Source organism: Drosophila simulans, chromosome 2L (assembly GCF_016746395.2).
Source record: "Drosophila simulans strain w501 chromosome 2L, Prin_Dsim_3.1, whole genome shotgun sequence".
In the NCBI taxonomy this organism is placed as follows: Eukaryota; Metazoa; Arthropoda; class Insecta; order Diptera; family Drosophilidae; genus Drosophila; species Drosophila simulans.
This window is the reverse complement of record NC_052520.2, coordinates 17,220,709-17,234,682: the sequence shown is the minus strand read 5'-3', so window position 1 is coordinate 17,234,682 and position 13,974 is coordinate 17,220,709. Positions and strand designations below refer to the sequence as shown.

The following is a 13,974-nucleotide window of genomic DNA, read 5'->3' as shown; positions in this document are numbered from 1 at the left end:
ACGCGAGGTTTGGGTCCAAGCTAAGCGCATTCCTAACGCTTTTCTCCACACCTCTCCGCATTATCGAAAGTTTCGCCTGCGGTCGCACTGAAATTCCGTCACAAACATTGCCAAGAATCGACGTGATTGCGGACAAAATTTTGTTTTTGCACTTGCTTGAAAATTTCGCCTCCATCGACGAGCGCAGCGATTGGGCCTGATATATACCGCATATAGCCGTCTACGCCGCAATTGTGCAACGGATAACGAGAATACGCGAAGAGCAGGCGTGCGAACGGGGAAAGCGCAGGGAAAATGGGAAAAACTCCCACTTCGCCAGCGAACGAAAGGAAAGGGGAAATTGTGTGATGTCATTTCGGCTGTTTCTTTTCGAGTTAATTGAAACAACTTCCTGCGCTGCGTTTTCAGTTTCTGCTGCCAACTGTTTTATACGCGCCTATGTGTGCGTGCGGCAGTGCGCTGGTGTGTGTGTGTGTGACTTACATACGTATATAAATATAGTGCAGAATTATTTGCCGTTAAAAGCCCACGGTTAATTGGTCATTAAGCGCTGTTTAATTTACTAATTTAGCGCGGTGAGAGAAGAGAGGAGAAAACCCGCAGCAATATCATTCCGCACACACACACACGTTCGCATTCACACGGAAAAGAGAAAAGGTGAAACGCACGCACACACACGCAAAAAGCACACCGCGAGTGGAGTTGTGTGAGTGTGGGGTTTCGATAAAAATAATAAATAAGAAAAAGCACTGAAGTACAACACAACAGTGCGGCATAAACAAATCGACTTCTATCGATTTCCCTCCAAAACATAAAATTGTATCGAAAAGATTCCGCCCAGGATAGAAGCAACAACAGCAACAACGAGGAGATTCACCTGCCACGCCCACGGGCAGCTGTACCGTCCACCTACACCTACAACACCACCACCCCCACCCCCTTCCCCGACCACTAAGGACACCATCCATCCATCATCATGTCCAGCGGCAGCAACACGGACAACGGCCCATCGGCGGGCCAATCTGTGCAGGATCTGCAAATGGAGGTGGAGCGCCTCACGCGTGAACTGGACCAGGTGTCCTCCGCCAGCGCCCAGTCCGCCCAATACGGACTGTCCCTGCTGGAGGAGAAGTCCGCCCTGCAGCAGAAGTGCGAGGAACTGGAGACGCTCTACGACAACACGCGCCACGAGCTGGACATCACACAGGAGGTGAGTTTGCCTGCGAGGATTGACGTTTAATAGACGTTTAATTCGTCGCAGTTTTTAAATGCTCCAATGGGTTATATTGTAACCCGCCAATTTGGCTCCGCTGTTGCTAGGTTTTCTGATCTGTTTCCAAGCAGTCGCCGCTTATCGCCCAGCTGGCCCACTCACACACCTTCGGGCACACACACCTACATAGGCAGAGAAAACCTTTCCACAACGGCCATCAATTTGTCTTGCTGGCAAACTAACTCGCTCACCTGTTGGCCAGTTTGGCTCTCTTTCGGCGAGTCTATCGCTCTGCAAAGTCCGTTGTCTGGTCTAGCAGAAATAATTGGGATTCGCTCTCTGATCATGAAATCGGAAACTGGCTTGGCCATATGGTCACGTGCTGTTTTGTATACCTTCACATACAGTAGGGTTCCCTTAGGTCGATTGAAGATACTATTCAGTCCGCTAAACAAAATAATGAATTAATTTGAAAACTATAAACACAACTTAACAGCAGGAAGGAAGTCTTTACGATCTTTTAGATCGTAATCGCTAGCCAAGCGGAGATGGGCATAAAAGTCCGTCGGTCATGTCCTTCTGTCCGTCCGTATAAAGGCCAAAAATGCCATGCGATGCCATGATTCTAGTGATGCCTACGCATCGCGAGTTTAAGCCAAATATGTATTGTTTAAATCATAAAGCGATAGGTAACAAGTATCTTCTAGTTTATAGTTTTGTTTGAAAACATTTAAAATGCATTTAGCTGGCAGAATTTTTTATGCTCAAAGTTCTGTTTTATTTGTTTTTTTTAATCTTTCTCTTGCCTCCACTAATCTTGTATAAACTAAGCATTGTTTTGGCCCAAAAATCCCCTCAGCTTTTACTTGGCCAATTGCAGCACGGCCAATCTACTCTTGCCATTTCATATTGCACCTTTCTTTAGTGCCCACTACCTCCACTTCCACATCCAACTCCTCCTTTTCTTTTAACCAGCACCCTTCCTTTCCAATTAGTCCTCGCCATCGCCTGGCATTTCCTCTGGAATTTCCGCAGACCGTGGATTGTCGGGCTCTGAACTGCATTACCAGACGGCAGGGAAAAGTTGTGTCCTTTCCTCGGTTGAAATCAAATGGGGGAAGCGAAGTAGTCCATATTCATTCAGCCGTCTATTATCATTTCGTGCTTTGGCTTTTTCCGACTGTTGTCCCAACAAGCTTCTTGTTGCTTTGTTTTGCTTGTTGCCAAAAGAAAAAGTTGGTTTAGGCCGATTTCGTTGGAGAAGGGTAAATAAAACGGGGAATTGAAATCTGTTTAATGAAAGCATACAGTAAATACAACTGCTTAAATAAAGATCAGAACAATTATACACGTGTTTACGGTACTACGAAAATTAACAAAATCATCTGTTATTTATAGATGTTTTTGTTAATAATGTTCGTATTCTTTTAGTATCCCCAATTAGCAAGCAGTGCAATTAAAGTTCCTTAAACCATGTGGCAAAAAGTTAGTTGGAATTAAAAAACGGGGGCGTTAACACCTGCACACACACACACACACACAATGCAGGTGGTAACACCTTTCTACAAATGGGCATATGTATGTGCGTAATACGTATATGCGCATGCATTTTTATGCGCTCCGAACAAAAAGCCTGCCAATTAATTGTTGGACAGGTGGCGGTGCACTTGTACGCAGCTTGATAGTTTCCAGCTTGTTGGATTTGAACTCAACTGAACTTTTACGAGAACACAAACAAAAAATGAGTGCGAGGCCAAAAGAACCCTCCACCCACACACACACACACACACATTTATAATGGATGCTTAAAAATTATGAAAAATATTCGCAACGTCGACGACCACGTCACTGCGGGCATTTTCTGCGTCCCCACAAAAAGTGTAAAAAGGGGTGGTGGTGGAGGGGATTGAGGTCTAAAGGAAGCTATGTGGAGAACGGGGGACATATTTCCACTTGCAATCAAGATATCTGCCGTGGGCGACCCCAGCATAAAGTGACATAAATCAGCGGACAGACGGCAGCGGAGGAGGGCCAAGTTTCCGTCTTGGGTCTTGGAAATTAGCTTACTGAAATTAACTGGGTATTTTCCAAAGAGCTTCAGGCGCGAAGAATTTTCCCATCGACTGCGTTTTAATGCAATTGAATTTCGATTAAACTGAAGTGAGGATTAGAGGGTTAATTGCAAAAATGCTGGCAAAGGTAGCTAGGAAGATGGAATCTTAAGATATGGTTAGGAACTTGGTTCAGCAAATGAGATATATCCCTTAAAAGTTAGTTGATCTTATGTTAAAGATCAGCCATCTTCTTTACTTTTATTATTACTCTTAAATTAAAGGGTGAATGTGTTCTGTATAATAATATATCATATATTTGCATTGAATATCCTGGATTTTCAAATCCGAATAACGTAATTTTTGCAATCTGCTTATAAGTCCAATTAAGGAAGTGCTAATTTCGGTGCCATCACTGTGACTGCAAATTGGCAAATGCAATTGCAGGACCGCAATACAAATATTTACCCAGTTTTCTGGTCTTCGGACGGTCGAAACTGTCAGCCGCATTTGGCAATTTATTCAGTTAGCTGAATCAGAGAGTTAGTGCCACAATGCCATGCGGATGGGGATGTGGATGTGGATGGGGCGGGAAAACACGTTGTTGTTCGGGCGATTGTAACTGCGGCAATTAAAAGGCTCCGAAACAAGGGCCATAAAACGAGCGACGAACGACGCAGTGGAAACAACACATGTACGCCACGTAATATGGACGATGTGTCCTGTTTTGTGGGCACATGCGAGAGGGTTTTTGGGTGCGGGTGGTGGCCATATATCATGGCTCACATGGCGCCACCGCCAAGGACATCCCGTCGTCCGTTGGTCACATTCCAGAGCGCAGCGTAGTTTGGCATTCTGCTGCGGCTGGCCTGACTTGGCTACTTTCCGCCCCAAAAAGTTTGTTAACACAAATTTAATAATTAATGGCATTATTTGTTCAGGTTTTTGCTTTGCGGCTGCACCGAGTTTTGGACCAAATTGTTAAAGTTTGCTGAATGCTCTTAAAAATGTATGAATTCTTTCTGAAGATTATTATTAATGCAATAAGAATTAAATCAGTGCAAGTCTTTCTTTTTGAAATGTTCAAAATGGAAGGAAATAGCAGACAAACGTTTACCTTTTGCATCACGATAATCAAAGGAGTAATCTAAATCGTCCAACACTTTGCCCAAATGCCTTCCTAATTTACGCTCTTCTCAGTCCTGCCAAATGTCCTTTATCCTTTCCAAATCCAAGCTAGACAATAACAATTAGAATAGCAGCAGCAACATGAAAGCCAGCGCCCAGAGGAAACGGAGTGGGAATGAGCAAAAAAAAGAAAATATGTACAATGATTTGACACTGATGCTCTGTTCTTTTGGCGCAAATTGCAATTCTATGGCAATCAAACTGGCAGTCGACGGAGGAGGAGCGGCAACTCCCGGACAGGAGCAACTGCAACAGCGTGGATGGGTTAAGAGGGCTGGCAAGGGTTAAATGCGCCGCTTGAGCACTGACAAAACATGTTTCCGTCGCTGTCGTCTGGCCCGGCTGAAGGGAAATGAGTGGGGAAAAAAGTGTTGTATTTCCCGCCAACTGAGGCCATCTCCGCCCGCTTTTCCGCAATGGCTACTCCTCCTGCTCCTCCTCCGATTTTCCCCAATGAATTGCCAGCAATGAAAATGTAAATGCACACACAGACTTGTACTTTTCTGACGACGACGTCGCCGAGGACGACGAGGATGATGATGATGAGCGAAAATCTGGGCACGGATGCAAGGGTAAAACTGTTGTGACAATTGCAGTTTTCCAGCGCAGTCTTCTCGTCCTGCTGCATAATGACGCTGCAATTTATTTGCGTAAACTTTTTGGCCCCAGCCAAAGGCTCTCCGGGGAATTGGAGCACTGCCAGATGCAATGAGCTCGCAAAAAGGATGAACCGCCGCCATCAACACGTCGTGGAAAGCTCTGCACTGACTATTGGCTCTTAAATGCGCTTGAGATATTTGCCCAGGATATATGTACACTGTATATTGTGCAAGGACACGGGCACAGATACTCGCAGCAGGAGCAAATGGTTATTATGCCTTTTTATAGTTCCGCGCTTTCAAGGATTTCCCATGGCCCACTGCGTCCATTTCGCATTTCCTGATGATGTTCGAAGCACGTTATTATGTAGTCAGTCTACTTTTTGTGGAATACTTCAGCCGGTTACTTCCGAATGTTGCTTATGTTTGCTCAGAATCTCAAAGTATTCCCACTAGTCTATCCTTTATACTTTTTTTTGAATACTTATGCTGTTTACTTAATATTTATTGATTTTAATATTCCGATTTTTGTATTAATAGGTTCTTTGCTTATTACAAAAGGATATAATCAAGTAATTATCATGTAACTGCGATAATATAAACACACGATTTGTGGAACTTGGAATTTGAACTTTAAATTTCTATACTACCTTCTTAACAACGATTTAAAAAACCTCGTTTCGAAATTCAGTTTCATTGTTACCACACTCGCGGGTGCGATTGCTTTTAACTAGATTTTTTTTTTGCATCTTGTTAGTGCGAAATTCAAAAGGGTATTCTTTGCAGCTTTCTTTGTTTTTACCCCTTAAAAACCGGAATATTCGGGCATTTCCATTTCGTTAAGAGCGTAATTTGAGTCGTCCCCTTGGCTGCAAAATTTCCGCAGCATCAGCATTTGCACGCACACAGGTTTTCCCATTTTCCGCCTGCAGTTTTCGTCGTTTTCCTGGCCGCCGTTTCTTTGTCGATTTAGGCGACATTTCAAATTCAGACCGAGTGTCAAGCTCGTGCATTGACATGATGGCCACAAATGCGACGTTCTGACATTTTCCATTTTCCATTTTCTATTTCCCATTCTCTATTTATTTTGGCTCTCATTGTTTGCATGTGCGTTGTGCTTAAAATTGCGCACAGCCTACGAAAAGGGGTGCACTGCGAAAAAATAGGTCACAGTAGATTGTTATTTTAAATAAATATTTATTCAGCGAAGGCTTTTGCATATTTAAATTGATTTTCATCATCATTGATACTTAGATATTCGATGATATTGTTGGTTAATCCACCTTTGTCCTCTGTGCAACTCGGTTATTACTGCATTTGCAGGCTGTTTCGCATTCAAATTCGCCTGCGTTCCATGAGAGTGAAGCTGCCATTTAACGAACTGGGCGTGGTGTCGCCTTCCATCTCGCCCCCCCTCGACACAATCTGTTCAGTCATTCATGGCATACTTTATCAGCATTGGGGAGTGAACAGCGGGAATCCAGACCGAGCCACCCACATTTGTGACCAGGAGGAAATTGTTATAGTCTCGCCCCTCGACGTCGTTGATGCTGTTGTTGTTTGTACTGTGGTCCTGCCACCTAAGTGCTCTCACTCACAACACACAGCAGCACACACATTGAGCTCCAAAATTCAGCTCATCGGCGCCATAATGTGGGCAATCTGCTCTATTTTTAGTGGTCCCGACCAGGAGGAGTTTCATTGCAGTCATCCGGAGAACTGATGGCAACAGCTGCTTTTGCTGCTGCGAGGTGGCCATCTGTATCCGCACATGCACTGGAAAAAACGTATCCGTGCTAATTGTTGGTATATGCTTTGGATGTTTATGTAATCTGTGAAGACGGATGTTATATGGTTATATGTTTTTCAATGAATAGTTACGATTTATTCAAAAATTCTTGATTTTTCCTTTTTTAACATTTTGAAGAGTGTTTTGTGTGTACGTAGGCTATTTGAACGGACACTCCTCTTTCATTCTAATCGCTACCACAGCCCCACTGTGCAGCAATCCACCAGATACAATGTGGGGTTGGGTGCTCAGATGGGTGGATGACTGAGAGAGGAGGTGGAGGGCAGGGGGAGCAGACCCGGTGTCTGGCCTATGCCAAGTGGCGTGCGGTTGCTCTGCTCTTGTCTGGCCTCTGTGAACTGTGTTAATATTTACGCAAGTTAATTAAAAATCTTTTCTAATTTGCATAAAGTTTATGCCGTCATTTGTTTGCGGCCCGTGCCCGATAGATGGCGTCACTAGGTAAACTATGGCACTGTAAGAAATTTAGCAGAACTATATATCAACTTAATCGCTGGCAATATCTTTCAAATACAGCGAACAGGGCAAATAAAGTAAAATGTTTTATTTATTAAAAGTATGAACAATCTTGTAAACAATGAAAATATGAATATGAACTCATTGGATTGAAAATTAATCCATAGCAAAATTAGACCACCAAGTCGTACATAATAGTTTAGATAAGAGATCTGGGATAAGCCGCCTCTAGTGTAGAACCTTTGTTTCAAGATTATCACACGCTGCACTGCATCTGTCTTCCCATCTCCCTCTAGCCCTTCTTGCCCGTCTCTTTCTAATTTAAGAGGCGCCTTTGCAATTTAGTTGCATGAATGTGTGACAGCTTTAGGCAGCTGAAATTCCATCCGAGGCTTTGGACCCGCCTTGGCCTTTTGTTTGCTTTCTCTGGTAGTACAGCCCATCCGCTTCCCAATCCCCTCCAGCACTCTTCTTCTTCGGATTACACTAATTAACGAAATGCACTTGGCTCAAAGTGGGTTGAATGCGGGGTTTTTGGGTTTACTTTGTGGGTGTGTGATTGTCAAATTGAGATTGCAAAAACAACAAGAACGGCGACTGACGTCGCACAACGATAATTATATGGCTAGAACCGAAAAGAGTGAAGGGGCAATGGAAGGGAATGGTGGTGGATGGGAAGGGGGGAGATGAGAACTGGGAACTCGGTAGCTTATCAAGGGGTTAAGGATGCGGCGTGGAAACTGAGACTCATTTGTTTGCCGCCTGCTAATTACACGGCATTTAGAGAGTTACGCCAAAAGAAAGTTTTTCCCAGGACTTGGACTTGATGCAGTTTCCGTTTGGCGAAATCCGTGAATCGTGGTCATTCCACTGGTGCCACTTGAGACTTTCGTTTGGGCACAGTTTTGATGACGATGATGATGTTGGAACTTGCGAAGCACGTACTCCAAATGGACGCCATTCAAAATAAAATCCGGACGAGCGGCGGCATCGTTAGGGGTTGAGATTTCAATTAAAGCCGCCACTGGATTATATACACCCACGAACCACTTCACCACGCCCGACTGTCCATATGGACAGGGTCTCCAGCGCCCAGTTAAGGGCTTGGTCCGACGGCCCCATAAACATTCTGTATTCGTGTTTACCTTCGCCGGCTCTTAATCCTGGGTGTGTCCCTGGTCGCCGTTAGCCTTTATGTGCTCCTGGGCGGTTATAACACGACCAACAGCGAGACAGTCGCAATTAACAAAATCCAATAATTGCGGACTAAGGCATCTCCTATTCCCAGTGGACTACTAAGGAAGGATAAATAACGAAATATGTATATAAAAATAATATTTTATTCCAAAATTAAAAAATAAATTAATTTATATTACATTAGTTGGAAGTTTCTTCTCAACTCGGTCATACCTTTTGCAAGAGCATCTCAGATAGGGAATTTAATAAAAAGAAAAAAAAAAACGTAGTGAAATGCAGAGCAGGCGGTCTGGTGCGCTTCCCCAGTGGCCAACGCCCCCAAATTTCTACCCTTGTGTTGTGGGACATGCAAATGACTGCAATAAAATCGCCGGCATTCGGTGGGCAGGCAGGAAACTTTTATGATTACTTTGCTTTCCGCACAGTTACTCAAATATACCCCTTTTTTTTTTGTGATTTTTCCAGGCGCTGACCAAGTTTCAAACCTCACAGAAAGTGACCAACAAGACGGGCATCGAGCAGGAGGACGCTCTGCTGAACGAATCCGCAGCTAGGGAGACATCGCTCAACCTCCAAATCTTCGATCTGGAGAACGAGCTTAAGCAACTGCGCCATGAGTTGGAAAGGGTTCGCAACGAGCGCGATAGGATGCTGCAGGAGAACTCGGATTTTGGGCGGGACAAGAGCGACAGCGAGGCGGATCGCCTGCGCCTCAAGTCCGAGCTGAAGGACCTTAAGTTCCGGGAGACGCGTATGCTCAGCGAATACTCGGAGCTGGAGGAGGAGAACATATCGCTGCAAAAGCAGGTATCCAGCCTGCGCAGCTCACAGGTACAGTCTGAATACAACAGTTGGTTCAAAGTTTCCTATGACAATTTGCCTACACTTTCCAGGTGGAGTTTGAAGGTGCCAAACACGAGATCCGTCGTCTCACTGAGGAAGTTGAGCTGTTGAATCAACAGGTCGACGAGCTCGCAAATCTTAAGAAGATTGCCGAGAAGCAAATGGAGGAAGCGCTAGAGGCCTTACAGGTAAATATACTTCCATAGAAATAGATAAATAATATATTTCACCTTGTAAAAATTCTCTAAAATATTCAATTTGATTATGTAATAGGGTGAACGTGAGGCGAAATATGCATTGAAGAAGGAGCTGGATGGCCACTTGAACCGTGAGTCTATGTACCACATCAGCAACCTCGCCTACAGCATACGCAGCAACATGGAAGACAACGCCAGCAACAACTCGGACGGTGAGGAGGAAAATCTGGCTCTAAAGCGTTTGGAGGCTGACCTGAGCACCGAACTTAAATCTCCTGACGGCACCAAATGTGATCTCTTCTCGGAGATTCATCTGAACGAACTAAAGAAACTGGAGAAGCAGTTGGAAAGCATGGAAAGCGAGAAGACTCATCTGACGGCGAATTTAAGGGAAGCTCAGACGAGTCTGGACAAGTCACAAAACGAGCTGCAGAACTTTATGTCTCGTCTGGCTCTTCTTGCGGCCCATGTCGATGCTCTAGTCCAGCTAAAGAAGCAGATCGATGTGAAAGAGCAGGGCAAGGACGGTGACCAGAAGAAGGATGAACTGGAGCAGCAGCTGCGGGCGTTAATCTCGCAGTACGCCAACTGGTTTACGCTCTCCGCCAAGGAGATCGATGGCCTTAAGACTGACATTGCTGAACTTCAGAAGGGACTCAACTACACGGACGCCACCACTACGCTGCGCAACGAGGTGACCAACCTTAAGAACAAGCTTCTTGCTACGGAGCAAAAGTCACTGGACCTGCAGAGCGATGTTCAAACTCTGACGCACATCTCGCAAAACGCAGGCCAAAGTCTGGGCTCAGCTCGCAGTACTTTGGTGGCCTTAAGCGACGATCTGGCGCAGCTGTATCACCTAGTTTGCACAGTCAACGGAGAGACACCAACGCGTGTTCTGCTCGATCATAAGACCGATGACATGAGGCAAGTGAAATAAATATAAAATCTTTGTAACTTTTAATATTACTTATTGTTGAACTCTCCACCTAACCATTTCAGCTTTGAAAACGATTCTTTGACTGCCATCCAGTCGCAATTCAAATCGGATGTCTTTATTGCCAAGCCCCAGATCGTCGAGGATCTGCAAGGCCTGGCGGATTCCGTGGAAATTAAGAAGTACGTGGATACAGTCAGTGATCAGATCAAGTATCTGAAGACGGCTGTTGAGCATACCATTGATTTGAATAAACACAAAATTCGCTCCGAGGGTGGCGATGGTAAGTGCTTGCTTTAAAGCCACCGAAATATTTATTAAATTCGATATATTTTAGCTCTGGAGAAGGTTAACACAGAGGAGATGGAGGAACTGCAGGAGCAGATAGTCAAGTTGAAGAGCCTGCTGTCCGTGAAGCGCGAACAGATTGGAACTCTGCGCAACGTGCTCAAGTCCAACAAGCAAACCGCTGAGGTGGCACTGACCAATCTGAAGTCCAAGTACGAGAACGAGAAGATCATAGTCAGCGACACCATGTCAAAGCTGCGTAATGAGCTCAGGCTTCTTAAGGAGGATGCAGCCACATTCTCAAGTAAGTATTTGGAAGACAGTTTGGTCACTACTGTCTTCTATGCGAAATGATTTATATACGCATATACTTACAATCATTCCCAATTTTTGTAGGCCTGCGTGCCATGTTCGCCGCTCGATGCGAGGAGTATGTGACCCAGGTGGACGATCTCAACCGCCAATTGGAGGCAGCAGAGGAGGAGAAAAAGACTCTAAATCAGCTGTTGCGCCTGGCTGTCCAGCAGAAGCTGGCACTCACTCAGCGACTCGAGGAGATGGAAATGGACCGGTGGGTGCACTTGGGTCGTTAAACGTCAGCTGCATCAACACTCGCAGTCACAAGAAAAAAAAACATACATCCTCTTATTGATTAGGGCTCCCAATATCCTTGTTTTCCCCTGAAACTTCCTTAAGAATCCAGCAATTGGTAAGCCCCTGCAAGTGGCAGAAATTTTGTTGCATGCACGCCCGCCTGCTAACCTGCTGCTGGAATCCGCCTAACCCCATGAGAAACCGTTGTGCGCTGATTAATATTTATATTTGATCCTGCTTAAATTATTAAATGTATGTTTCCACTTAACAACTAACAAATATTCTGTATTCACTTCCAACAGCGAAATGCGTCACGTCCGTCGGCCGATGCCTGCCCAGCGTGGCACGAGCGGCAAATCCTCCTTCAGCACGAGGCCTTCGAGCAGGAATCCAGCAAGCAGTAACGCCAATCCATTCTAACATAAGATCAGCGTGCAGCGTAAACTTCTAGCTTTGGTTTATACTTTGCTTAAGTTGTAAAGTCGTTGGAGTTCCTGCGGAAATGAGAGATTCCCAAAATCACATGATATACTGCGAACGTATTCGAGAACGAAGCTATATCCCAGCTCTATCCAACTACTATAACTATGTTTGTTTGTATTGTACTTGTATTTATTGAAAGTTTAGTTAGATGAAAGTTTTGTGTTAGGCCAGGGAGCAACAAACGGTTATTAACGGTTAGTTACTTAAACGTCCATTTAATTTAATTAAAAACAAAAAAAGGAAAACTTTAAGGAAGATTAAACAATAACGTAACGCATTGTATTTTTCTATACACCAATGGCGTACTTGTCCTAAAGACGTCTGATTGGTTTGATCTGAATTTTGTTAACTGTCGCGATGATTTTTTGATTTTTGTTAACAACGCTGTGCGCAAGCGAATAAATTGACAAACTAATAAGATACACAAATTGATGTTGAACAGAAGGTATTGATATTGGCAACTGAAACATGCATTAATTGGCCAAACCGATAACTAAAAGTATTTTTCCATGGTCCAGTTTTAAGCTAATTGGCCAACAGAGATGTACGTAATGTATATTACCCGCATGGCTTGCAGCCATTGAACCTAAAGTAGCACCAGGCTACGTCTCAAAGACGATTCAGAAAGATGATGAAGATTTTTGTATTTATTGAGCGGCATTTGGTCGCCATGAAATGAAGAAATTGTAGGTAATTAATTATAATTTGCAATTGAGAAATTTGTGGCTTATGTAGCATTAATTGCATAACTTATGATTTGTGCATTATTATTTAATACAATTAATAAATTGCAACACAACAAAACTAAGCAAGAAAATACTTTAGTTTCTTTTTATTTTTATAATTTAAGTGCGGATTCCCGTTCATTTTTTACACTTACATTTAACATTACATTACATTTAACCCGCAGAAAAACCATTATTTTTGCTTAATTCAAACAGATATGTTTAAACCAGAAATAAATAACTATGGTGATTACCAGCAGCTTAACCAACATAAGAATAGCAAGAATAGCGTTAAAGTTTAAAGGATATTATTATAGTAGCTAATTGAACATAAAAGGTAGAGATATCAGCCAGAGCACTTTCTGTAGTAGTTTTGAAATTAATCCACCCAAAAAACCTGGTTGCTTCTTTTTGGGTTCTTGATGTTTTCGTTGTCAATCGGATAAGATCGATATTATTCTACATGAAATTTATATATACAAGAGCGTATATTGTGTAAATTACCGAGCCATTAAATTGAATTTATATTTAAATAAACACTGAGACACACATACTGATACACACAACGTCCATTCATGCATTCACATATTAACTCTTTGGAGTTGCCTATACAAATTATGCAACGTGCCAGGACAGCGAGGAGATGCCCTCTAATTAATTGTAAATATATTTATATACACATTGAAGTCAGTAGATATTTCGAATGAGAAGCAAGTGAACAAAACAAGTTGCATACATATTTCAAATGATTTTATTGTAATTTTTACCGTCCCTTTTTGCGAACAAATAAAAAAATACAAAGTCTATTTACGCAACTCACTGAACCAATAACGAATGAATGAAACAACTCACTTTAAGTTTCGTGTCCAAGCAAAAGTCCGAGATCACATTCAACTCATACATCGATCCAACAAGCCAAAGTATTGATAGCCAATATGCGTACTACATAAATCATAAAATTAACTCGAGACTAGAGTACTTCAATTAGAGATTATGGATAGCCAGAAACGAAGTGAAGTGAAAGCAAAGCAAATAGTTTTCTATTTCCCGAACGATGGATTACGAAAGAATGTAATAGTGAAGCAATTGAATTTAAGATTTGAGGGATATTTAATGTAAGTTTTATGATAAAATGCCGGCAAACTGCAATAACTTTGCATGTGGTAACAGTGGACATATGAAAAATGCAACCGAGTGTGCAAGGGATAGCCCAGAAATAAATATTAATTATACAAAATACTCATTGCAAAATATGTGAAAATAAACAAACTAGCAAATATGAGCTTAGATTGTTTTAATGTTATTTTTAGAAACTTTAATCTGCATTATATATAAAATCAAACAAAAACTTTTATGTATATGTATAGTAGGTGTGCTTTTAGGCCCCCAACTA

The 13,974-nt window shown here is 42.9% G+C and overlaps 1 protein-coding gene across 2 annotated transcripts; it reads left to right on the top strand.

The window, feature by feature from the left end:
• The first annotated feature begins 54 nt into the window (after positions 1 to 54).
• Positions 55 to 13,863, top strand: LOC6732613 (protein bicaudal D). 2 transcript variants are annotated; one of them, XM_002079696.4, is made up of 8 exons: positions 55 to 1,210; positions 8,980 to 9,345; positions 9,408 to 9,545; positions 9,631 to 10,481; positions 10,557 to 10,774; positions 10,829 to 11,083; positions 11,176 to 11,350; positions 11,676 to 13,863. In XM_002079696.4, exons 1-8 carry the CDS (start codon positions 977 to 979, stop codon positions 11,791 to 11,793), a joined length of 2,355 nt encoding a protein of 784 aa, XP_002079732.3. In that variant the 5' UTR covers positions 55 to 976; the 3' UTR covers positions 11,794 to 13,863. The 2 variants fall into 2 exon arrangements, 1 of the variants encoding a protein (XP_002079732.3); XR_005545115.2 differs by having other exon boundaries at positions 11,176 to 11,488; positions 11,676 to 11,806.
• Positions 13,864 to 13,974: the final 111 nt, after the last annotated feature.

Excerpts from the sequence above, each read along its gene's own strand:
- LOC6732613 (XM_002079696.4), top strand. The coding sequence starts at position 977 with ATGTCCAGCGGCAGCAACACGGACAACGGCCCATCGGCGGGCCAATCT. Across the intron at positions 9,346-9,407 it reads CCAGCCTGCGCAGCTCACAG|GTGGAGTTTGAAGGTGCCAA; the intron begins GTACAGTCTGAA and ends TACACTTTCCAG. Across the intron at positions 11,084-11,175 it reads GGATGCAGCCACATTCTCAA|GCCTGCGTGCCATGTTCGCC; the intron begins GTAAGTATTTGG and ends CAATTTTTGTAG.